Source organism: Pollachius pollachius (genome assembly GCF_949987615.1).
Source record: "Pollachius pollachius genome assembly, chromosome: 10".
Classification (NCBI taxonomy): Eukaryota; Metazoa; Chordata; class Actinopteri; order Gadiformes; family Gadidae; genus Pollachius; species Pollachius pollachius.
In genome coordinates, this window is record NC_136943.1 from 16,273,643 (window position 1) to 16,300,468 (window position 26,826).

Sequence of the window (26,826 nt, forward strand, 5' to 3'; positions counted from 1 at the left end):
CTTCAATTTGGAATCAAACCCGGGTCTCACAGAGGGCAGGTAGGAAACATGTTCTACCACTCATACAATAATTGCTTACCTTTCGCACATCATTCAGGGATAAGCCTTTTGATGATGCATTCACCTCATAAATTATGACGCACCAAATACATATGACGCTATTAATAATAAAAAGATTTGTATCTGTATTGATATCGGCGATTTTGGCCGCGTACTTGGTATTGGATCCAAACCACTTTTTTTAGTATACGCTACCTTAGGGCCCGAGGCGGTTACGCAGCACAATGGGGGACACACTTATAACACTTTAGCTCCACCTTGTGGTCTGGCAACGATAAACCGCATGTTCTGTTCGTCTTCATGGTCTTCTATAATTGTTATCTTAGTTTCACATTCCGTTTTCATCATATTTTCTTGAACTGTGAATTAAATGTGTGGCTAAATCCGCTCATCTCATTGTTATCGAGTACTTTTCCATTGATCTTGTTTTGGCCTATACCTCTTCTTTGTTTTCTGAGATAGCATTATTCATTGACATAACATGATAAATAATAAATAAATAAATTATTTTTCAAGTAGTTAATCTAATACAAATATTACATGATATTGTAATATAATGATTGTGTTCACTATAATTATTTACTCCTAGGATCCACAGTGTGTTCCACATACACTAACCCTAATAGGTCAGGCTGACCCCATCAGCAGTCGTTATCACAGACTAGGCTGTATATTAGGAGCAAGGAAGGTGATAAAAAAGAGCTGCAAACAATCTATTGAACACAGTACGTTTCTGTAGTGTCCACATTGGTTGCCAGAGAGATAATTCAACAAATAACGAAAGTAAAGTGCCTTCGAAGCAAAAGCGCAAAGGCGAATATATCTTTGGGACCAGAAAGATCAGCCCAGGAACAGTCAGCAATAAACTTATTTGCTCATAATGAAATTATTTCATGCCTCACAATTTTTTCACTGAGATGCCCTCGGTTAACCAGAGCAAAGTGGGGTTCACATAAGTACACCGATCGACCTGTTTAGGGTTATTTACTTTTAAATACTTAATTTAAAAGATGATTAAACATTTGTGATTTGATATCCAACAGTTTCATTCAATATGTCGTTCTGCTTAGTGTACTGCAGCCTGTGTGCGTCTGTTTGGTCCTTGTATCTGCAGCGCCCCTACAGTATAGAAATGGAAACACAGGTCCGAGAGGGACCACTGTAGAGAGGTATGTAGGACTTAGTACTGATTTGTGTACTGCATGTCTATGTGTATTATGACCGTGTAGTGTGGCTGTACCGCTAGTTCAAAGGTACGTGTATACTTTGAGAAGTAATCTGTATCATGTTGTATAATCATGTAAACAAAGTAGGGGAGTTTGAACGGTAAAGTGTGATTTAAGAGATAAACGATTGTGATTATTTTCGTGAATTTTATATTTGGCCAGGAATTTCTCAAGGTTAATCTAGTTCAGGTGGTCAATGCTCATTGTTCAAATTTATAATATAATGGAAAATTCCTATTTTTTCCCAAAGCTCCAATAGTCATTCAAACTGTTATTTATTGATGCATTATGTTTAATGTGAATGGTTCATTTAAATAATCACCATGTGTTTTTATCAAATTTAGAGTGTTTATTGTGTGTATATTGGTAAAGTGTATACTGTCCATTTTTTCATTTGAAAGTAATAGTTGAAGTCAGCAAATTTTTTAATATTCTTAATAAAAAAGCAAGAGAGGGGTTTTGCTTTAAAGCAACACGAGAGGTTCATCTGAGGACAAATGTCCTCAGATGAGTCATCTCTCACATTTTCACTTACGAGGATGGTTGCTGCAGTGAAAGAAAGGATATTGGCCTACAGAATACGAAAATACAAAAAGCAAATCTGATTGGTATAAGAAGTTGTATCCAGCAGAGAGCGCCTGCTTTAAGTTACTCTAAAGTTTGGACTAAGATTAGGCTATTTAATTAATATTGCTAGGATTATCCCTACTTCTAGAGTTGCAACCGTTATTTACCCTTGCTAGTTTTCATTTATACATTTGTTTCTGTTAAATGGCCTGTTAAATGTTAAATCTTAGCAAAGAAAAGGGGCCTAAATTAATCGCGCCACACACTGGATGTATGAGTTGATATAGGCTATTGATTTCTAGAATGATTCCAGCAAACCTAATTTGGTAAGCATATCTATAATTCATGCTTTACTTCATGCTCCAAAAAGTGACCAGCTTTTCTCTCATATGAGGAGGATATAAGTGGGATAGTATCTCTTTAAAAAGCCTAACCTTAGGCAAACAGTTTTAAGTTCTCTGAGAACCATAAACCCTAAAGTAGGCCACGGTAGTGCTGAAGCCGGACTCACTAATGGACAGTTCAGCCGGCAGATGTTGCTTGGGTCACCGCGGGTTTGAGGAACGGCTTCTGTTTCCTGGAACTCAAACATCTGCAGAATAGACTAAGTAAGTGATCTGCACGGCTGTCCGTCCAACACACCAGTCCCAACTGTTATCTCACGATCGCAGTAAAAAGTAAAAGGGGAAATATTTCAGCCCTGCCTCAGCTGTAGGCCTATAGCCTACTTATTTAAAGAATACAACTTGGATTTGGCTGTTAATGAAGTATACACATTTATGTTCTGTTTTAATCCTTAATAATTGTGTAGGCCTTTGTTTGGCGCGCTCCAGTGGCTAGATGAAATTTATAACCTTCGTATCCCTTTTCTTTCGTTCAGAGTAGGCTACAGAGAGATCGGAAGTCTAGACAGATCGGGATCCATTCTCTGTTGCCGAGATCGGAGCCGGTTGAGTCACTCATGGAAAGAAATATAAACTTGCACGGTGGATGATGATGTGTAGTAGGGTTTAGTGTATCACCACATGTCGGCCACATGTGTTCAATAACAGACGAGGCCTTGGATCTGTTCCGGCTGTAAAACAAGAGGGGGACCTACAAGCCTGGGAACGCAGATGAATGCTAAGTCGTCATCAATAACTAATTTATTTAAGAGCTTATTTTGTTTGCAAGTAATTAAGCACAGGGATACTTATAAAATTGTTGCATGTAGCCTACGTCACGCCCACACACACGTACTAGATCTCGACACAAACATTCCATACACACATGCCGAACATGCAGCCTTACGAAGGGGACACACACACACACACACACACACACACACACACACACACACACACACACACACACACACACACACACACACACACACACACACACACACACACACACACACACACACAGGAAACCCACTCAGAGGTCCGCAAGCCCAAGTACTATTTCCTTTGGACGTGTGTGGTGTTGACATCACATGAACACCATTAACATGTCATACAGTAGGCCTATATCCCAGCACCTCACGGTTATTGCTCTTTGCGCTCGGGACAACTGCTGACGGACGGAGAAAGGGCATGATTTTATTTATTTTAATGGCTTGGGATGTTTTTGCCTACGATTCACCATCACCTTTGTGACGTTGATGTAGGGGTCAAATTAATCCACGTTGAAATCTGGGACTACAAAATTGCCGTTTTTAATTAGAATTGCATATTGATATTCTATGCGAGGTCATACACCCATAGATATTTCAGTGACAGTATTTTACAGATGAAGAGGACATGTGCATGGAATAATAAGAGTGAAATCATCAGCTATATCAAATAAAAGAAACTTAGAATTACGTAAAAACCACAAGCTACATTTTTCTCCTTAACTCTTTTCAATAGTCTCAACTTAAACCATGCAAACATGCTAAATACAATGCTTTATAAAAAAGACTTTCTCGATTTACACTTAAGATATTAAAAACTTATTTTGATGGCTATTGTTTGGTCATAGCTATTTTCCCTGATTTGGCTAACAACAATAAATGAAAACATTTATTAAGCGTCATTTTGCAATTTTCTAATTTATAAACAAGCCCTCATTCCATAAGTTAACCACATGCAGGGTTATAGAAGACGTCTAGTTCACGAATATTTACGACTTGATTTCCCTATATTGGTTGTTAGGACGAAATTGGTGGTGGCGGTTGGGGTGCAGTTCAGCTGTTCGGGGACAGGGGCGGGCTATTTCTCTTGTTTCAGATTCTACTGTCTTTGCGTCATCGTTCTGCTGGAGCGACTCTTCATCACCTTCTGGAAGAGGTCCTCTGAAACCACATTTAAACATGATTGAAACAGTTGAACAGTTGAAAACGTTTGGCCTCTATAAGGTAACACCAAATGTACTTTATTAATCCCAGACAGGAAATGTTGGTGCAGAAATAGAGTGCAGTAAAAATAATGAAAGATATTTTAAAGGATTCAAAGCAATTATATGCAAATAACTGCACAAAATATTAGAAAAAAACGTATGTATTATGAGTTTCAGGTATCGAGAGAGAGTTTCTAGATATGTTGTCGCTGATGGTGATAGCGTGGTAAAGGACTATGAGAGTTTTGTTTTGTACAAACTAAACTCCAATTCCAAGGTGTATTAATAGGTGTAGTCAGACATTTTAGTAGTCCAGCAGCAGCCTTACACTATTAATGTATGATGAAATGTAATGTATGGCTCATCTCCATAATTCTTGTTTCAATATTTACACGTGTGTGCTCTGAATTCTGGCACCTCGCAATCTCATATGTTTTTAATTCATTGACATGTCAAACAGATGCAGACTCACCATTCTTGAAGCCTCGGAGGATTGACTGTGAGAGGAAATTCAAACAGTCTTTAGATGGCCCTCAATAAGTTATGTCCTATGCCACATCCTCTAAATGTTTCCTATTTGTTTTATAACATGATATAACAATGATAAACTTGATTTCAGCAGCTCTATATTGCTTTTTTTAGGAATAAAGTACAGCAATCTAAACTTAATATTCGTAGAGCTTAAAACAAAGTTTACAAAGGGCTTCAAAATACACAATAAACATAAATACGTAGATAGAAAATCCCAAAAGTAATTTGTGGGTCCTAAACTACAGTAATGCTAGCCATAATATAGCCATGTTATACGTACAGGAGCCTTCCTCACTCTTGACGAAGCCGATCTGACTCCTGGTGCTGGCCCATCCGATTGTTCTCTGTCTACCCTAGAGGCTGGGTTGTGAAAACAACACAAAAAGGGAGGTTAATAAATGTCCTCTTAACAATGGTGAAGGGATTAAATCTCTCTTTTGACCTTTGTGTCACTGGGAACCTCCCAGTATAACTAGTCCCAAGACACATAGCCTTTGTACAGCCTTTATACAACACAATAGAAAGAGCTCTTTAAAAGCCCAATGTACCCTAGCTGGAAACATGTTTGTGTTGTCTTGTGGTCATGTGACTTACTTGTGGTGTAATGTCATTTGTTAGTGTGGTGACAACTAAAGGTTTCTGTCATCATGTGACATGTAATATGTTGCGTTCACCTCGCTGGAAATTATGGGGAAAACATTTTCGCGACGTCGGAAAGTTCGCATGAACGACACCTCATGACGCTGTTATGATTCTACTTCCGTTCGGCAACTCAGGCTAAATTTTGATAACCGAGTTGCCTAGTTGGTGACGTATGGTTTACTAGTGACGTGCATGAACATGGCAGAACATGAACGTTTTACTCAATATAAAATAATCAACCATCATATAACATACTTTACTATTCATTGACGTTGTAACCGTCTGTTGGCATCGACCTTGCTCAGTTTTAAACGTTGTGTACTGGTAAACTAGCTCTAGATAAGGGCAAGTGTTGCCTTCCATACAGTGGTAATACAACGTGTTTCTCATAAATATAAGCAAAAGTAGGTAATAGGCTACAAGGAAATAAGGGCGTTCGTACTTGAAACTGATCCTACTAGGTTCTGTTTAGTTCTGACTGGTTTTTAACGGATAAAAAACCCCTGCTGTGAAGAACTTTTAGATTCCCAACGCAGCCCACATGAACGGCTTCTGTCGGGAACACGCGTAAGCGTGAGCATCATCACTGGCGAGCCGTCTCGTTATCACCAGGACAGTGAACGCGCCTATACTCCTGGATGCTAGTGATGTCATCATGTGATGGTGAGGTGACATTCTCCTTGATGTTAGTGATGTCATCATGTGAAGTTGCGGTGACATACTCTTTGAGGTTAGTGATGTCATCATGTATTGGTGCGGTGAAATACTCTTTGAGGTTAGTGATGTCATCATGTATTGGTGCGGTGAAATACTCTGTGATGTTAGTGATGTCATCCTATGATGTCATGGGTCGGAACTCACGGAGGGGTTCGATGATGGAGTTGACCGCATGGACGACTCCGTTGGTGGCCATCAGATCCGCCTCCACCACTGGCACTCGGTTCACATACACCGTGTAGTTAAGCTGAAAACAAACGGCTAAGATTCAATATACACACTCAAGCAAACAGGTACGATTTAACATGCACACTCAAGTTTCAAGATACACACTCCAGCTTCACTGAACACTGTGGTTATGCTGAAAACAAACAGGTAAGATTTAATGTGCACACTCAAGCCTCAAGATAAACACTTAAGCTTCACTATACGCCGTGGGGTTATGCAGAAAACAAGTTTGATATCAAAGCATTGTACAGTGCTACACACTGGTGGTGGTGAGTGAGGTGCCCCCTTCAATGTAAAGCGTCTTTGAGGGTCTAGAAAAGCGCTATATAAATTCAATCAATTATTATTATTATTATTATTATTACATGCTATGTACAATACTTTAAAAATACTCCATGAGCCACACTTTCAAGATACACAAAACGTATTTTGAATATCAATATGATATCCGTGTGGTGTGTGTGTGTGTGTGGGGGGGGGGTCCTCATGGAGCATGTTTGCATGGTTTAAGTTGAAAAACAATTTAAACATGTCCACCAAAGTGGAGGAGAAAAGGGCCTACCATTCCCATCTCCAGCCTCTCTCCCAGCAGCGGCTGCATTCGAGTGTTGGACGTCACTCCCCCACTCACCAGCATGCCATCCCCCATATGTAACTTCAGCACCTGGCTCAGCTCCTGCCTGTTTTCTGGAGCAGATAGACAGACAGACAGGCAGGCAGGCAGACAGACAGGCAGACAGGCAGGACGACAGATACATAGACAGGGAGGGAGGCAGCCAGACACAGACGGAAAAACAGGGATGCAAACAGACAGACAGATAGACAGGTGGACACAGACAGACAGGCAGCAAGGCAGGGCGACACACAGACAGGCAGATAGACACATACACATACACAAAAGCTGTTAATGATGTCATGCAAAAAAAATAACATCCCTCATAACACCTTGGGACAACCTATTTACTCTGTGCTCTGTGAGTCTCTCCTCCAGGCTGTATTTCCATAGCCACGGGACACTGCTCTCTAAACAGACTCTAGTCTTGCTCCTCAATGCCTTTATTAGGCTAATATCCTACGTTCGTTCCTCCGGGTACAACAACAACAGCACTCGCACTCTCCAGCCATCCAGCTGTTCTGCCCCGGCTGAGGAATACAAATTGACGTGCTTGGGGGACTGTTGCTGTAAACCTTTAGCGCGACCGGAGTCATTGGCGCAAGGGCTGCCGTGTATAAACAACACAAGGCAATATTGTGCAGCTATTCTTTTTCCTTCCTGTCTTTTCTCCATTAAGTAATGCTTAAACCATTCATAGCCCCAGGCCGTTCCAACCCCACCACCCCCATAGTGCTACCATCTCCCCTGTGGTTTTCTGGACAAAGCCCATCCACTGTTTCCCACCCTGTCCACACAGTTCAGGTCCGGTCGGGATAGAGGGACCCCGGTGGCCCTGGAACAACTTGGACAACTTTGGCTCCCTAACTTATTTTGGTCAGAAAGTTCGACCCCAGCTCCTTATGTTGTTGTGGATCAGCTCCACTGCACATCGGTCTGACCCAATAAACATCTGCCTGTGATATCAATGTTCCAGGGAAGTAGCCAGTAGTTTGCCTGTGGCGTCTAAATCAACAGTCTGGTCAAATATAAGTTCATATACATATATATACATATATATATATATACCTTTTTCCCTTCACGAATTTTCATTTTTCACTCAAAGAGTTGCAGTAAAATATCTAGAGTTTAGGAGCCAGCGTTCTCCCGACACACCGATGGGTGACGTGGCCCTGTGGTGGACTTACGCAGGAGTCTGTTGAGCTCAGGTCTGGGCATAGCGTTGAAAGCGTCGTTGGTAGGAGCAAAGATGGTCAACAGATTCTGTTGGTTCATCAGCTCCGTCATACCAGCAGTCTGGAGTGCCCCTGTCAGCAGACTGGAGATAGAGATACAGAGAGGAAAGTTTCACCTAAGATAGATAGAAAGATGATCCCCAAAGAAATTCTAGTTTTTCAGTCGCATGGAAATCAATGTTTTTCAGTCGCATAGAAATTCACATGACAGGACATTCAGAACAGATTAGGGACCAAAAAAACCTGTTAAGAGACAGGTAGTGATTAGCAATAGCCTAATAGTAAAACATATATATCTTTAAGGTAGTAGTAGTAATGATGCAATTGTTAAGAATGTATCAATGTGTTTTTACTTTCAGTGGGCTGGGACTAAAACTGTCTTTACTTTATGCCCTCATTTGCTTTTTAACTGGGGAAATTAAACAATGTAAATCCTACTTTCTCTATTGGGGAAGCATTTAAGTGTGGCCATACTGCACAGCTGTGTGATTATGTCTTGTCTCATGACTATTAAAGGATCAAAGCATGGTGACAGTTAACTCCAAAATTAGGGCCAGACCTTTACTAGGATTTATCATTGTTATGTTTTTTTTGTCTGATTTTAACAGCTAGTTGAGCTCTTATAGATAATTACACTCCAAAATGCAGTGTGACTATTATCTTGTAGAGGCAATACAAAACAGACATATTTTATCATATAAACACTTATCTTCCCTCCCTGTTCCCTTACAGCGGTAAACCAACAACACACAAAGGACGTCACCTCAAAGATAATTTCTGTTTTATTTTAACAGTTCAACAAACAACCAAACAGACTAGAGACGTGTTATTGCCGGCAGATAATACGTCCAAACAATAAGTCTTGTGATTACAAAATATCCTCCTGGTTCTTCTAACCGATCCAAAGTCAAACCACTACCAACCAACGATGTTGTCGGGTCAACCATAAAGACTTTTTTCCTGAAGTATAAATCACTGCATGGTGCTCGATCCCGTTACTTTATGAGGACAACAACACAGGGAAAGTGAAATGAAAAGAAAATCCAAGGCAGCAGTGCATATGCCCTGACCCGTGGATCAAGGAGCGATGCTGTTAAAACCTCACTCTACAAGAATTACCAGCAAGACCATAAAACAGCCATAAAGAGACCTGGGGGGGGCATTCTTCATACCAAAAAAATAGAAACTTTGCGCTTTTATGACAGAGTAGTAAATTACCAACCCTGTTGGTCATCCTTCCCTGACCTAAACCCGAACACGCAGTAACCCTCTGAAAAAACGAAAAAACATAAAAAATAAGCTCTTGAGCTGGTCGACTGCTCCATACCTGAATCGGTCGTCTGCCTTCAGGACATCCATGATGGTTCCCATTGGTGGGGTGAGGACCTTGTCCATAGTCAACATGCTGCCGAAGCGGCCCATCTTGTCGTGGGCTGCGATGCAGGCGTTCTCAATGCATAGGTTCTGGACAGAGACACGGGAACCAAGACATCAAGGTCAAACCACTCAGAGGTAATTCGTAGCTTCAGATGCACCCGATGAAGCGGATTAGTCGATTGACAGGTCTCTTAGCTTTTTGAACATATTTTGCGTCAAATTAGGGTTATGTCTAGGATTATGGGATGCAAATGTGAACCAATAGTTAACCTATCTATATCGGGGTGTCAAAACATTGATGTAATGTTTTCCTCTTCAACCAGGTGTCCTAATGATTGCTAATGTTTGGTTACTTGCAAATTGCAATGGATTTTTTTAATAACTTCAATAGTACATAATTATAATTTCACATTGGATGTCAATCAATGCCTGTAAAGAGCCATGGTCAATTAAAACTATATAAACAGGGACCGATGTTCAGATCAGACGTGATATTGGCACAAGCAAATAACCCCCCCTCCCCAAAAGACTGCAATCATTCAGACTTCAACAAGACTGAACACAACGAGAGGTAACGAAGGGCATAGTAATGTAGTATTTATTTCAGGCTATGCCAAGTTGCCAAGTCTTTCCCTCAACTCCTTGAAAGGTTCTTTAATACTGTCGCCAAAATAACATCCCAAATAAAGAGATGACGAAACAGCATAGGGGCCAAGATGATCTAGTACACAGTCTGGTGGCTAAGGTGTTCCCAGCCAAAAGGTTCTGGGTTCAATCCCCAATATCTGCTGCTTAACCTTAGAAGTCCTTTTGAATGAGATTCCAAACCAACTACCTGTTCCTTAATGAATGTATCTAAAATAGGATTCACTGTAAGTTTCTTTGGAAAAGCAACATCTACTAAATAGTACAGTCCCTAGTACACTTTCTACCTTCTGCTCCATTGTGTACTTTAACCACTAAGTGAGTTCTTGGCTGGGTAACCTCCTCTTGTCTCTGCCCTGCCCTGTGGTGCGTCTCTTCCTGAAAGAGAGCTAAGGATCCCATCGTCTCAGAAACAAAGCAGTAGTGAGAGGCCACAGAGGGGTCACGGGTGCTCCTGTGGTGAACACTGGTGTCCATTTTGTCATTGCTTGTCGGTAATAAAACACACTCACCCACACACTGTAGACCCCCTCCCCGCCCCCCCCCACACACACACACACACACACACACACACACAGACAAACACACATAGAGTCTGGAAAGGATTAGCAGTCTTGGGACAGAGGAAGTATGTTGTTGGCTGCAGTGCTCATTAATGAGTGGTAACACGATTCTCTCTGACACCCAGGAGACCCGTGAACAATGCAGAACCTCTCTTCTTATGGGCTGCTACAACACACCGCAGATCCCAGCACGGGGATTCTCCAACATCTTTAAAGCTATGTCCGCCTTCTGCCGGTTTCCTAAGCTTTAGGCATGAGCTTGAAATGTCTACTCTAGCTAGAGTGCATTGTAGCATCGAGGAGTAAGCAAGATAATGGAAGTAGCTAGGAAAATAGGTATGATAAGGGAAGCTACGCAAAGGGTAGCTTAGAAACGTTGAGGGTTCATCAAAAATCAGGATTTTTTTTAAATATACACTTAAATTGTCACATTAGGATGCAATCCTTATCTTTTTCCAGCATTATATAAAAAAACTAGTTAATTTGATAAGCCTATAGGCTTGCATCTGAAAAGAAAATTGTCAAATGGAAAAAAATGTGGGTTGCGTTTTATAGACCAAATTAAAGCCGTTGGTACCGCCGCCACGCTGTAAAAGGAAATGTTTTCCTGCTCCGTCCCCTGAGTCTTGGCACATGAATCACCTATCTAATCAACGCTAAAACAGTAAACATGTGTAGATAATGAGCCTATTTCCACGGAAGAAGCTGCGTAATCAAAGCAGTTGCGTCTAAGATAAAAAAAATAATGGAATAAAGCTTATGTCAAATAAATAAACAAGCGTATAATGAGACGTTCTTGGCATTGACACCACCAGGTTTACTGTTGTTCTTTGTGGTTCTGTTCCTGCTGAAGCCGAAATTCAAGGCACATGGTTATGTGCATGTGGATTAGAAGTAACATTTCACAGGCCACTTCAAAGTGTCTAACAGAGTTAAACCGTCCTCTAAAAATCCCAAAAGATTTATCAAGTTATGTCAATAAGGTTGGCCTTGGGCATACGAAAATACTTCTTTAACAGGTTACGGAAAAAAATCGAACTGACAAACTCTTTTAACCAAACATTTGCATGTGAATATGGTTTGAGAAAGTCCTACACAATTGTCAAATATGATTCAATGCCTGGACTGGTATACAGTACATACAGTATATACAGTACAGGAACACATTTTTTGTATTATGCCTCAAGGTAAATGTTACTCTTATGTCACCGATAAAAATGTGTCCCATTTCTGGAAATAAATGTTGTTAATGTCGGTAATCTAGTACAGCAGATACTTTTAGCAGCTCACAGGGCAAAGACAAACACCATGCCATCGTGGCGATCAAAGTAGGTTATGTTGTCTTTTGCAATTACATTTAGCAGACGCTTTTATCCAAAGTAACTATTCCAAAGTAACAACCATTCAATCACACAGTCACATAGCGACTGGGGAGTCAACCATGCAAGGCGACAGCCAGCTCATTGGGAACAGTTAGGGTTAGGTGTCTTGCTCAGCGACACCTCGATACTCAGCTAGGAGGAGCCTTGGATTGGCCTAGCAACCTTCTGGTTACAAGCTCCACCTCCTGAGCTAAGTCTCCCCCAAGTCTTGTCTTTCAGTCTTTGGTTAACCATACGGCTTCCTGTCGGCCATAATTCTCTCATTCATTTTTCTAGCTACCTCATAAAGAAAATAAATGAATGAATGACGGAAAAATTACCAATTCAACCACATCAAAAGGCTTGTCAGACGGATACATAACATAACATCCACTCTTGGAAAGTCAGCCTTCCCAACGGGTTTCTGGCATCAGGAGAAAGTCTTCCTGTTTGACTGACGATCAGTCAGATCACCAGATCTCACCAAATAACCAAGCAAACAAGCAAGTCTGTGAGAACAAGCCCAAAGTCACTTACAATAAGCAGATGTCGAAACACTACAACCGATACTCCTGAGAAAGACAAAGGGCACCATTTCTCCTAAAACTGGCTACCGTTTCCAACAAGCATCAAAGACCAAGGACAGACCTAACTAGCAGCAGCAGAGGAACACCATCCAGGAGGGGTTCCCTATACGCCAGGGAAAGAAAGGGTGAGTCGGAGAGGAGGAAACACAAAGAGAGAGAGAGCGATAAAGGGAGAGAGAGAAAGGGGGAGATGGAAATAGGGCGATATGGAGAGATCGGGAAACAGGGAGAAATGTAAACAGAGAGACAGAAAAACGAATGACTAATCCAAATGCACAGCTCGTCCAGTTGTATATTGTAGCCGCACTGGGTTGAAGTCTATTACTGCAAATGTAATGTGACATTGTGATGATGGATTTGCGGTGAGGCTTCTACGTACGTTGCGGTACACAAAGACCCTGAGCTTGAGCCCCCCTAGGGTCTCGAGCTCCTGGCCGTGGTAGATAGACTTGGAGCTCAGCTGGGTCTTCAGGACATGGTTGTTCATCAACTTCCTCATCTCTCCGTCCATCGTCAAGCTCTCTAAAACCACACAACATCAGGGGTTACGATACATTCGGTTAGCACAACATAGAGCTAGCTCAACATAGGGTTAGAGTATATAAGGTTAGCACGATATATGGTTAGCAACATGAAGTTTGGTTAGATAGGGTTAGCACAGTATAACATAGACTAGGATACACACACACAAACACACACAAATGAAAACACAAAGATACACACTGAACACAGTGAGAGAGAGAGAGAGTTTGTGTGTGTGTGTGTGTGTGTGTGTGTGTGTGTGTGTGTGTGTGTGTGTGTGTGTAAAGGTCAAGCTAGAGGAGGGGGGCTGGACCTTTGAAGGCATCGTCCTGGGGGGCCAGCAGGGTCAGGGCCTCTGTCCCAGACAGAAGGGGTCCCAGGCCAGCGTCCAAAAACATTTGGTGGGCCTTGGTTACTGCAGAGCCCTCCATCAGCTCCAACAGGGTCTTAGCTAAGGACGAGACAAACCAGTTACAGACGACACCCACTACTACTACTACTACTTATACTACTATCTCCTATTACAACAAGCTTGTACTTCCAACTACTTACTACTTCTACTTCAGCAGTAGCTTTCCCAGCGGAAAGGTACTCGGTTCGATCCCCAAGGCCAGCAGCCAAACCCCTAGGCTTTCTTTCCTAGACGCTTCCGCACCGCACTACCAACCCCCTGCTGTGACCGTTTTACGATGTCTGCACAAGCCCTTCACATGTCGGAGTCGACCCCATTTTCGAAGTGTGTGGGAGCAGGACATAGTGTTCCTCCCTCCAAAGGGCCACAAAACGGAGGCGGAAGGAAAGTAAATAGGACAGGGCTTAAATACTACTGTAAGTCCCTTTGGATAAAAGCATCTGCTAAAATAACAAAAACAGTAGTGAAAAGAAATAGTACATTATTACTACACAGTATAAAGTAGAGAAAAATAGTATATATTGTCCGGTGCTCGCGCAATCGCGGTGGTCTACCTACCTGGGAGATTAGGCAGGGCGCTCATACCTGAGTCGGGGATTAGCAGCTCGTTGATGTAGTGGATGACGCCGTTGGTTCCCAGCTGGTCGGTCTTGGTGATGATGGCTTTGCCGTTGAGGGTCAAGTGATCTCCGTCGCAACCCACCTCCAGCACTGTGCCCTGCAGGGTCTCCATGGGCATGCCTGTGACGATGGACTCGGCGCACTGCATGTGCTTGAGGATGTGGTAGTTGAGCAGGTCTGCGAGGGGGGGGGGGGGAGATCAGTGGGGTTAGGAGTCAAGGGATCATGGGAAGACTATTGAGTCGTAATCAGTCTTTGAAAAACGGTGTCTATGTTACACTTCCTAAAGGTATTGCTGTGCAAAGGTGAGTGTGTCTGTTTGTCGTTATTTGTTGTGTTCAGAAATCGGTCTTTGCTTATCTGGGCGTACCTCTTTGTGCAAATAATCAGTCTCTATTTACTGGATGTATGTGCAAGTGTCTGTGTTTTTCTTGTATTTGTGCGTGATCTGTCAAAACTGCATGTGTGTGTCTTTGTGCATGTGCACTGTCCAATATGTGTATGCGTGTGTACGCGTGTGTTTGTGTGCACTGGCTTCGACCGGGGGACCAAACTACCCCTGGAGGAAGCGCCGTCACACTGTGTTGTGATGAGAAGCAGGCCTACTCAGCTGTCATGGGTTCTAGTCACCTCTCAGAGCCACAGGGTCTCCCAGGATGCGGTTCAGGGTGTCTGGGGGGATCTTCTCGAAGGCTTCGTTGGTCGGGGCGAACAACGTGTACTGCCCCTCACTCTCCAGCATGCTGGTCATCCCTGCTGCTGCCAAGGCCGTCTACACATAAACACACAAACGCATGCACGCGGAGCACACACACACAAGCACCCACATGGGCACGCATGCCGAGCACACACACACACACACACACACACACACACCCACACACACACACACACACACACACACACACACACACACACACACACACACACACACACACACAAACACATACATAGCACTGAGACCACAGTAAGCTTTTTTATTTGAAATTTTTTTTTTGTCCTATGTCATTCTTAGGTCAGAAAATGCTTACAACCCACAACCTCACACACACACACACACATACACACACACACACACACACACACACACACACACACAGACACACACACACACACACACACTGTTTTAACCCAACATCTGCCACTAATAAAAATGAGTGAAGTTTGACAGTGGCTGCAAATCCTGAGTCGGTTCCTATTTTACGTTTTTTTTAACAGGGACAATGCACATACAGTGGGGCAAAAAAGTATTTAGTCAGCCACCAATTGTGCAAGTTCTCCCACTTAAAAAGATGAGAGAGGCCTGTAATTTTCATCATAGGTATACCTCAGCTATGAGAGACAAAATGAAAAAAAAAATCTAGAAAATCAAATTGTCTGATTTTTAAAGAATTTATTTGCAAATTATGGTGGAAAATAAGTATTTGGTCAATAACAAAACGTCATCTCAATACTTTTTTACATGCCCTTTGTTGGCAATGACAGAGGTCAAACGTTTTCTGTAAGTCTTTACAAGGTTTTCACACACTGCTGCTGGTATTTTGGCCCATTCCTCCATGCAGATCTCCTCTAGAGCAGTGATGTTTTTGGGCCTTCGCTGGGCAACACAGACTTTCAACTCCCTCCAAAGATTTTCTATGGGGTTGAGATCTGGAGACTGGCTAGGCCACTCCAGGACCTTGAAATGCTTCTTACGAAGCCACTCCTTCGTTGCCCGGGCGGTGTGTTTGGGGTCATTGTCATGCTGAAAGACCCAGCCACGTTTCATCTTCAGTGCCCTTGCTGATGGAAGGAGGTTTTCACTCAAAATTTCACGATACATGGCCCCATTCATTCTTTCCGTCACACGGATCAGACGTCCTGGTCCCTTGGCAGAAAAACAGCCCCAAAGCATGATGTTTCCACCCCCATGCTTCACTGTAGGTATGGTGTTCTTTGGAGGCAACTCAGCATTCTTTCTCCTCCAAACACGACGAGTTGAGTTTTTACCAAAAAGTTCTATTTTGGTTTCATCTGACCATATGACATTCTCCCAATCCTGTTCTGGATCATCCAAATGCTCTTTAGCAAACTTCAAACGGGCCCGGACATGCACTGGCTTTAGCAGGGGGACACGTCTGGCACTGCAGGATTTGAGTCCCTGGCGGCGTAGTGTGTTAGTGATGGTAGCCTTTGTTACTTTGGTCCCAGCTCTCTGGAGGTCATTCACTAGGTCCCCCCGTGTGGTTCTGGGATTTTTGTTCACCGTTCTTGTGATCATTTTGAGCCCACAGGGTGAGATCTTGCGTGGAGCCCCAGATCGAGGGAGATTATCAGTGGTCTTGTATGTATTCCATTTCCTAATAATTGCTCCCACAGTTGATTTCTTCACACCAAGCTGCTTACCTATTGCAGATTCAGACTTCCCAGCCTGGTGCAGGTCTACAATTGTGTTTCTGGTGTCCTTTGACAGCTCTTTGGTCTTGGCCATAGTGGAGTTTGGAGTGTGACTGTTTGAGGTTGTGGACAGGTGTCTTTTATACTGATAAGGAGTTCAAACAGGTGCCATTAATACAGGTAACAAGTGGAGGACAGAGGAGCATCTTAAAGAAGAAGTTACAGGTCTGTGACAGCCAGAAATCTTGCTGGTTTGTAGGTGACCAAATACTTATTTTCCACCATAATTTGCAAATAAATTCTTAAAAAATCAGACAATGTGATTTTCTGGATTTCTTTTTTTCATTTTGTCTCTTATAGCTGAGGTTTACCTATGATGAAAATTACAGGCCTCTCTCGTCTTTTTAAGTGGGAGAACTTGCACAATTGGTGGCTGACTAAATACTTTTTTGCCCCACTGTATATATAATTGAGCAAGATTATAGCCAAAAGGCTTATTTAGAACTGTTGTCAAACCCTCAAATATCAATAGCTTATATGCCGGCCTTTCCTGAACATTTGATAAAACAGAGCAATGAGTGGCTGCTTGACTCGTCGACTGGTGATTGAGGGATCGATGGGTCGGCGTTCATCGGTTGGGCAACACTCACGCGCAGGGTCTCCAGGTCGTCATCTGTATCGATGAAACTGTGGACGTTGTTGGAGATGGCTGTAATGACGCGGTCCACCACGTGCACTATCCCGTTGGTGGCGTGCTGGTCGGTCTTGATCAGCCGCGCGCAGTTCACCGTCACGATCTGCAGGAAAGAATCATCGGGTCAGTATAGAGTCAGTCTGTCCATCGATTTGCTTGCCTGTATATCTATCGATTGAGCGATAGCTAGGTAGATAGACCAATCTATCTATCTATCTATTTATCCGTCAATTTCTATATCCCTGTATCTCTCTTCCGAGGTATCTATCTGTCTTTCTGAGTATCTATTTATTTATCTATCTATCTGTCTAGCGACCTGGCTACCATCTGGCTAAGCTCAGATAGTAGAGCGGGTGTACTTGTAACCGGAAGGTTGCTAGTTTGATCCCGATACCTCCTAAATGAGTGTTGAGGTGAGCTTATGCAAGTCACTTAACCCTAACTGCTTCCGACGAGCTGGCTGTAGCCTTGCATGGTTGCGTCAATGTGTGAATGTATGTATGGAAGTCCCTTTGGATAAAAGCGTCTAAATGTATCTGTCAGGCTTGCTTACTGTCTATCCAGTAATTTTGTCGGACTGGTTATCAATGTATTTATTTGATAATCTAATACTTTATTTATTTATACTTCTATTTATTTTAAATGAGTTGAACTTTACAGTTACTGGCTACCAGGGGTTTCAATGAGCCTGATTTGATTCCAATTGAAATGACCTCCCCCGTCGTCCTCTCCCCCTCCCCGTGGATCTCCTCACCCCGTTGGGGTAGTGATGGATGTGCACGTCAAAGTCCTGGTACATGGAGGTGAAGGAGGAGCCGTGCTTGAGGTCCTCACTGGTCAGCCTGCGGTCCACCATGTGGTAATGGAGCGCGTTGAGCAGCTCGATGTTCACGTTGCTCACCAGAGCATCCAGGATCTCCTGAAGGGGGCGACGCAAACGCAGAGCATGGAGAGGGTTAAAGCGGAAGCCTTTCTCCGTTTTCTTTAATTGGGGAAGTGCGCTTCACGTGCGTTGCGCAATCATTTCTAACAACAACTCCATTTCCATTTGCGGCGAAACAAGCATGGGGCAGTAGCCTACTCTCTCTTGTATTAGAAAATGGCAGGACGTGACGGTACACCTTTAAGGTGTTAAGGGGGTAACACATGCTGAGCCTTCATCAAAAGCAAGAGGTGGTTTAAGGGGAGTGTGTAAGTGTATGCTCAGGTACATGCACAATGCCAAGAATTGCTTATGTGTTTGAACGGAAGTGGACGTGTACTTAACACACGCACACACACACACACACACACACACACACACACACACACACACACACACACACACACACACACACACACACACACCACACACACACACACACACACGCACACACACACATTTGAGAGGGGGGGATGATACTTACATGGGGCAGGGCAGACCAGGCATTGTTGCTGGGGGCGAAGAAGGTGACGCTGCCAGGCCTGTCGATCTCCTCCTTCAGGTTGGCCCTGTCGGTGTACATCTGGGTGGTGGAGGCCCCCACCATGCCCAGGGTGCTGTATATGTCCACCAGGGGGAGCGCTGGGTTCAGGGAGGGGGATCAAAACGTTATCTCATATAATCTAACGCAATCTGATCGCATACAATGTAATCTATTGAAGAATATTCTATTCTGATCTAATCTGATCGAATCTGATCGAACAAAACCGGATTAGATTTATTGAATCTGTTTCTTTTTATATTTTATTATTGTTACCTAATGTAATCCAACCTACTGTAATCTAATGTGAATTTACATGATATAACATAATCTGATGAGATTCAACCTAATCTAACATAATATGATCCGATTTTATCTTCATTCATCTCATTTGATCTCATCTGATCAAATGTAACCTAATTTAATGTAATCTGATCAAATTGTATTGAGTTGAATGTTATCAAATTAAATCTGATCATAACCGCATCTCATTTTATTTTAGGTAATCTAATATCAGATAATGTCATATAGTTTGATATAGTGTAGTGTAATATGATATAATCTTATACAATATAATAATAAGTAATATAAAGCAGCCCTGCTATACATTCTCTTACCAGCAGGGCAACCCTTTTCTCCTGGGATCTTCTCGTAACCAGGGCAACACTCGTAGCTGATCACCCTGCAGACGGAATGGGAACAAAAGGTCAACACACCATAGTAACCTCAGCATAGAAATCTTACAATCTCATAGAAACCAAACCATGATAACATGATGAACACATCTATCCATCCCCTTCATCACACACATGGAAAGGTGGCATCGATTACACCGGACGACGCGGGTTCCATTCCAGAGGAAGGCCATTTTGCTGGGATAAGACGGCATTTTTTCCGAATACTGGCCCTTGCTGTAAGGGTTTTTGTTAAATGCTCTGACTAACAGAACCCAGCTGTGCACTAACAAATTATTCAGCATTTTGTACACCACTGGAAATCAAATGCATTTTAATATTGCAATATCTGTACTGCAGATGATTTGATCCAATACAGTCCAAATCTGCCAATGGGGGATATTTGGGAGATATAGAGTCTATTTTTCAATACACACAATATTCTCTCTCTCTCTCCCCCCCCCCCCTCTCTCTCTCTCCCCCCCCTCTCTCTTTCTCTCTCTCTCTCTCACTCTCTCTCGCTCTCCCCCCCCCCTCCCCCCTCTTTCTCTTTCTCTCTCTCTCTCTCTCTCTCTCTCTCTCTCTCGCTCTCTCTCTCTCTCTCGCTCTCTCTCTCTCTCTCTCTCTCTCTCTCTGTCTCTCTCTCTCTCTCTCTCTCTCTTGGTGACTCGTAAAATACTAATTTCCTCCAGGAAAGCAGAGGAATCTGCAGAAGGTAACCCGGTGGCGTGGGGGTCTCCAGGGGAGACTTGTGGTGAGGAGACCCAGGAGCTCCAGACCACAACACCAGCTGGGCCGGGGAGACCAGCTTTCTATCCTTGGGTGTCTGGCTCATGGCCGCTGGAGCCGAAGAGACCCTCCAGCGTCAACGCATTCCTATACGGTCCTAGCTGTTGTTAGTCTGTGTGTGCATGGTATATATACTGTAGAGGCATTGGTATATATACTGTAGAGGCATTGGTATATATACTTTAGAGGCATTGGTATATATACTGTAGAGGCACTGGTATATATACTGTAGAGGCATTGGTATATATACTGTAGAGGCATTGGTATATATACTGTAGAGGCATTGGCTAGGATAGGAATCTCCTTTGAAATGGAAATATCTGAAACGATCTGGAGCAACCTTTCAGGACTGACGTTTTCCAATATTTGGAATGTATTTTGGATTTGTTTCTTTAGGAACATAAATCTTCATTTCATATGTGTGCGGTGTAGTGAATTTTGCGAGTTACTATATCACAATTTCGTATCATATCGGAAAGCAATACCATAACAGTTATTATATATTCTAAGATTTAATGACTTTAACTAGACTTTATCTATGTTTGATTAATCTAGATGACCTTACTTTAACTACCTTATATCATCTCATTGCAGCAATGGGAAACTATTATGAGTTCAAAATATTATTGCTTAAGAAACCGTAGTAAACAACTAGCTGAAGAGGAAAGAGTGTAAGTGATAACAATTAAAGACACTAAGACCCCACACGTGAACATCTTGCTCTCATGAGGCCATATATCTGCTCAAAACATCACACGAACACACACACACACACACACACACACAAAGTACACAAAAGCATGCACTGCTGGGTCCTCCTGGAGCACGGCATGCACATGCTACACGCCATGATCACAGGATGGAAAAATACTGTAAACAGCCCACATGTCAAGACACACACACACACACACACACACACACACACACACACACACACACACATACACACACACTGCAAAGATGTCAGCAATCAGCTCCTGTGAGGGGGTAGGAATGTTTTGAAGATGTCGAGAGAAGGGGGGTCAGGGGGGATGGGGGAGGTAGAGGAAGAGAGGATGTCAGAGGGGGGAGGAGGAAGGGAGAGATGGGGATTAATAATGATGAAAGAAAGAGATGGGAGACTGGGTGAGGTAAAGGGAGAGGGGGAGGGAGGGAAAGATGGAGAAATAGAGAGAAGAAGGTTAGAGGAAGAGAGAAGACTATGAGAGCGGTTGGAATAGAGGGGGGGGGAGGGATGGAGAGAGAATGGGGAGACCAAGGTAAAAGCAAAACCGAGAGGGAGATGAAGAGCAGTGTGTGTGTGTGTGTGTGTGTGAGGGAGGGGGGTGCACTAAAGTGGTGTCTAGGGACGGAGCCAGGCTGATGGAGGAACCAGATGGGGGAACCTGACACATGGTCTCCACACAAACACAAGTGGAAGCCCCGGATCTCAGACAAAGTCAACAGGCCGAGGGCCCCCGAGTGCTGGGCTCTGCTGGGCGGCCCCCGGTACTGCGGCCCCCCCGGTACCAGTCAGCGCTGAGGCTGGAGAAACCCAGACGGAGATGCTCAGGTCCAGATGCACACGGCCGTGTGGAGTTGGAAGCTCTAGCTAGACTGAGGGACACTGGTGAGGAGAACGGGCCGTTAAGAACCAGCAGGCCACGCTGAGCCCAATGATGGAGACGGACCTGCAAGCAGATCATCCTGTCCCCGTTGAAAAGGGATGAGTTTGACTCGACCGTAAAAACAGACACAACACCATCGAGATGGGCCCTATCCAGCAAGACCGGGATCCAAGCGGAATGTGGCTTCGGTAAATGATGATATCTAGTATCTAAACATCGAGCAGATATTTCCAGAACTATGGTGCGATTTTGCGATAAATTCCCGCTTAAAGCAAACAGTCGTCAGACCCTCGAGGTGCCAAGCATTAACACAAAGGGAGAATGGGTCATATCAGTTGACTGAAGATGAAGCACTTCATGTGAGTGCATGTCTTGCCATGCTTGTGTTTGTTTACGTCTGAGAGGGGACAGCAGAGAGAAAGGGGTTTCTGTCAGTGCCAACTGTTCCATAGCAACGTTACAACTATCAGTTTGACCTTTAACCGCCCCCCCCAAACCTATCCCACCTCAACATCGCTCTACTGGAACCCCCCCCCCCCCCCCCCTCAACACAGCGCAGTGCCCGGCCCAGACACACAAAGACCAGGATTGTTCAGAGCAGAGCTTCCTAACACACCGCTAACCTTGTCTGTCCCTGCCCCTCCCACCATCCCCCAGTGGTGCTAGGCCGTCTGTAAAAGTCATTTAATAACCTCTGACAGAATGTGCGGGTTCTTTGTGTTTACCCAGGTCTTTTTGTGTTTTTATTTTTCAATGATGCTCTCTAAGACTCTGTGGAAACGTGAATCCAGTGTGTGTGTGTGTGTGTGTGTGTGTGTGTGTGTGTGTGGGGGGGGGGGGGGTCTCACTCCTTCTGCGATTGATGTGTGTGTGTGAGTGTGTGTTCAGGGCATCCGTTCAAACCTCGGCTACTTTCCTAACCTTGTCCTTTACAAGCAGCCATCCAGTCCAGAAACGCCTGCGGCTAAACCCACCCACTTCCTCTTGGTTTCCCCATTTCCTGTTGATATGAAATGAATGAATCACAGTAACTGCCATCAAAGTGAAGTTTACACTTCACCAATTCCTTCCATACTGGAGATAAGAGGCAAACACAGGAGTACTGTAGTTTATAAACACATATGCAGGCCCGCTCACATGCACACACACACACACACACACACACACACACACACACACACACACACACACACACACACTCACACACACACACACTCACTCACACACACACACACACAAACACACACACACTTAAATGGTTTCTATTGGACTCGATGAATGTGCAGATTAATCAGACGTCAGACTCTCCTCCGCCGGGACTGGCTGGGGGGAGGAGGGGGTCGGAACCCACCAACCCTTTCCACCGAAGCACAGCCCCGTGCCTACCTAACAAGTAACATCTGCACACACACACACAAGCTTCAGGGTTAATACCAATGCCAATCTAAACAGCCATACACTGACAAGGCACACTCTGTCTATCTTGCTCTCTCTCAGACACAAACACACACACACACACACACACACACACACACACACACACACACACACACACGAGGCAAGACAGAGGCTTTTACAGGTGACTTTTACAGGTGAGAGATTAGATAAATAAAGTGAACTGTATAAATTAATTAAAACAGCAGGGAAAAGAGGAGGGCTGGGGGGGAGTAGAGGATAAAGTTGTCTGGAGAGGTGATACAGGGAGGGGAGAGGGGGTGAGAGGGGGGGAGAGAAGTGGAGAGTCGATTGGGGAGGAGAAGAAAACGAGCTGCAAAGAGAAATTATTTAAAATAAATCAAAAGAGGCAGAGGGAAGTATTAACTGAATAGAAACAAACAAGGAAAAAATAGAACAAATGACGAAGGAAGATGGATAAAGGGAACAGCATGAGTAAAGAGGAACAGATACATTATATTACAGCTATGGTGGTGAATCATTTATGCTGACTGTCCTTTTTCATAACACAACCTCTTACAGATGTGGTCTTAGCCAGCCAAAAACACTGGAAAGAAACTGAGTTACGACCACAGTTTACGGCCCTGGTCGCTGTCAGAACCAGCTTTATTGTAACAGTGTTAGCCAAGATGCTATGACAGCTTCCCTTCAACCACCCTGATCGCTAACTAACAGACTAACCGTTAAGAACGATTTTCCTACCTCTGTTTATTTTGCCAGGGTATACTGTATAAGGAAAATGCCCCCCCTTCTTTTTTTCACAGATTTCATTAAAAGTTAATGGAGCATCACTGGATTTTATGCGCAACTTAAGCAGAGTTTCCAAGAGAGTAATAAAAGGAATAATGGCTGCCACTCTCGAATACCCGCGTGTTTGCAGTCATTATCACATTCATAAGATCAGAGTTAGAACCACAGGAGGCCTGTCTCCCTCTCGCTTTCTCTACCGCCCTCCCAGTTCCTCATATTCCTATCTTTCTTCTCAGTCTCTCTCTCTCTCTCCATATCGCAATTTCTCTCTCTCTGTCTCACTTTCTGTCACTGTCTCTCCCCATCCATATTCATCTTTATTTCTCTCTCTCGCCATCTCTATCTCATCTCTGTTGCTTTTTCTAATGTTTAACTTGTTGTTATTCAGGATGCAGGTCTGTAAACACTCTGGGGCAAAGCAAAACCAACGCTCATGCCGACAAGCACATACATACATACACACACACACACAAGCACACACATAGGGTCAAATATGTTTCATTGTGTCCTGTGGCACAGCTGGGCATCTGTTGTCTCCCCAAACTCAGATGCAGCCTCATTAAAATGTGTGTGCGGTGTGTGTGCTTATGTGTGGTTGTGTGTGAGAGCCTGTGTGAGCGTTTGTTTGCGCGTGCATGTCAGTGTGTGAGAGCGGGTTTGTGCATGTGAGCGTGTGTGTGCGAGTTGAGAAGTCTGTTTTATAACCAGCACTATAAATCACCGTGTAACATGGAAAGCATAAGCCTTAAATTATAACACCTCAAGTCGATACATTTTCGGATGTAAAATGTTCTTTCACTGCCAGTATAATAAATTAAGGAGAATTATTAAAATACACAACATTATTTCTTTGTTTGTAATAATTAGTTATCACAAATATATGACGCAATTCGCTGGCGTTGGGCCTATGGGTGAATGCGTTGCGCTATGCCACAGTGACATGACGGAATGTTCTTCCAATTGACAAATTAGTAATTAGTAACGTCATTCAGATGGGCTCTCTGGCAGAGGAAAGTTGGCAAAAGTGAACGAGGAATAACCTCCGGGGAGCTTGGACATTCCTCGGTAAAATTCCTTCCGTTGGAACCGCAGAGAGAAACAAACATTCAGAATACAGCCATGAGTTGCCGGGCGGTCGGCGACTAATTACACCAGATTTGTCAGATTTAATTTGAGATAAGATCATGGCATACTAAACCAAGGCTTAATAGGCCCATATTATACAAAAATAGAGCCGTATCAAATATAGGTGTTATTTATAAACACTTTCAATATTAAATCAATCATACATTATGAATATGAGTAATAAGTAACTCAATAAGTAACCAGAATTGAGTCACATACTACTTAATGAGAAATACATCTGTAGTAAATTGCACTCACGCCGGCTTGCCGCAGATCTTGCGTTGATACCACTGCTTACAGTTGGTGAAGTACTTCTTATCTGTCCCCTGGATCTTCTGCATGGCGCAAACATTGGGTCTAAACCAACAACAACATAGCGGTGGAATACAAGATTAGACATTGGGGAAACTACACGCAGAAAATCATTATTTATTCTTTACTTGAGGGGGATTCACTTTACGCAAAACTTTTACGCACGGCTTTTTTTGTTTTCTTGGGGGACTTACCCATGTGGCCTGCCTCTTATTCTGCTATGCATTAAAACTGCCTGGTAGGGAGATTTAGCACCAAGGCATATCGTCGCAATCAAGGTAAAGGCCAAAGCTAACAAAGTAAGATGCTTCATTTCGGCGACTAAAACGGAGCCCTTCTCCTCCACCCTCTACAATCCAGACAGCTCCACCAGCGCACCAACAGCTGTATTTATAGCACGGGTGTCTCTGGTGGGGGGAGGAGCCTCGTGCATTACTTCAGGATTGGAAAGACATGAAATATAAAGAAAAACGTCTCTATGTAATAAAGCAACAATCACCAACAATGCCAAGGATATATTTTCATTCCATTCATATTGTTGACCTCTATGAAATAGATAATGGCATGTTATTAAGAACAGAGGTTAATGAATTGAGACTATCAATGGTCACCTATAGTAATTATCAAGATCGTTTTCACGAATCATACTTTAGTTTCATATCTATAGACTTTAGAGTAATACCTAAAGTCAAACGCAGACAAGCTGAGATCTGGGTGAACGGTGATTTCACTTTCTTTCGATTCATGTTGATTTCGACGCAACAAATCGGTGAAAACTAACTCAGCAGTAGTAAACTGTAAAAAAAAACAAAAAAAAAAACACAGTGTCATTCAGGGTTTAAAATCAATACCGTGTAGAATGGCCACTGCAGAAACACACTTCATAAATCCAATTCTGATTTTTTTATCTAGACGAGCAAAGACAATTACTTCGGTTGAAATAGGAAACAGGCGTAACTCCACCCCATTTCGGTTGTTGGTTTCCGTCCATGGTTCTGTGCTGTCTCCCTTCAGAAGTTCTGTTATAACTAGTATGAAGGCTGGATCGCAGATTATTAGCAAGTGTATGAAACTATCATTTAAAGGATTGTGGTTGAGTTAGTACCCTTTAACCAACACAGCTGCAGCTCAGGAAATATTCTGCTTGGCTGCTAAAATGGTAAGTGATATTTAAAATGATCAACACAGTCACCTATTCACAGAAAAGAAAGGAGGGTGTGGGAAATATCTTCAACAACGACGAGAAAAATACCCAGTCCTTTATAATCTGTGTTCCCTGCACAATTACTCCGTTCTCTCTCTCGTATGCCTACAAC

The 26,826-nt window shown here is 43.2% G+C and overlaps 1 protein-coding gene across 1 annotated transcript; it reads right to left on the bottom strand.

Annotated features, from left to right (window-relative positions):
* Positions 1-3,296: 3,296 nt before the first annotated feature.
* tgfbi (transforming growth factor, beta-induced) lies at positions 3,297-25,857 on the bottom strand. Its single transcript, XM_079744553.1, has 17 exons — positions 25,705-25,857; positions 25,457-25,555; positions 19,416-19,480; positions 18,742-18,899; positions 18,090-18,254; positions 17,292-17,438; positions 14,896-15,037; positions 14,230-14,442; positions 13,546-13,683; positions 13,090-13,232; positions 9,505-9,641; positions 8,130-8,260; positions 6,892-7,016; positions 6,246-6,348; positions 5,023-5,102; positions 4,684-4,708; positions 3,297-4,167 (listed from the first exon to the last, which is right to left on the bottom strand). The coding sequence occupies exons 1-17, from the start codon at positions 25,821-25,823 to the stop codon at positions 4,106-4,108; spliced, it is 2,052 nt and encodes a 683-aa protein (XP_079600679.1). The 5' UTR covers positions 25,824-25,857; the 3' UTR covers positions 3,297-4,105.
* Between the last annotated feature and the right edge of the window lie 969 nt (positions 25,858-26,826).

What these genes read in the sequence shown, in the direction of transcription:
- tgfbi (XM_079744553.1), bottom strand. Translation starts at nt 25,823, where the DNA reads ATGAAGCATCTTACTTTGTTAGCTTTGGCCTTTACCTTGATTGCGACG. An exon ending in ATAAGAGGCAGGCCACATGG is followed by an intron (nt 25,556 to 25,704) that starts GTAAGTCCCCCA and finishes TTGTTGGTTTAG; the next exon opens with ACCCAATGTTTGCGCCATGC. An exon ending in GCTGCTAATCCCCGACTCAG is followed by an intron (nt 13,684 to 14,229) that starts GTATGAGCGCCC and finishes TCTCGTCCTTAG; the next exon opens with CTAAGACCCTGTTGGAGCTG.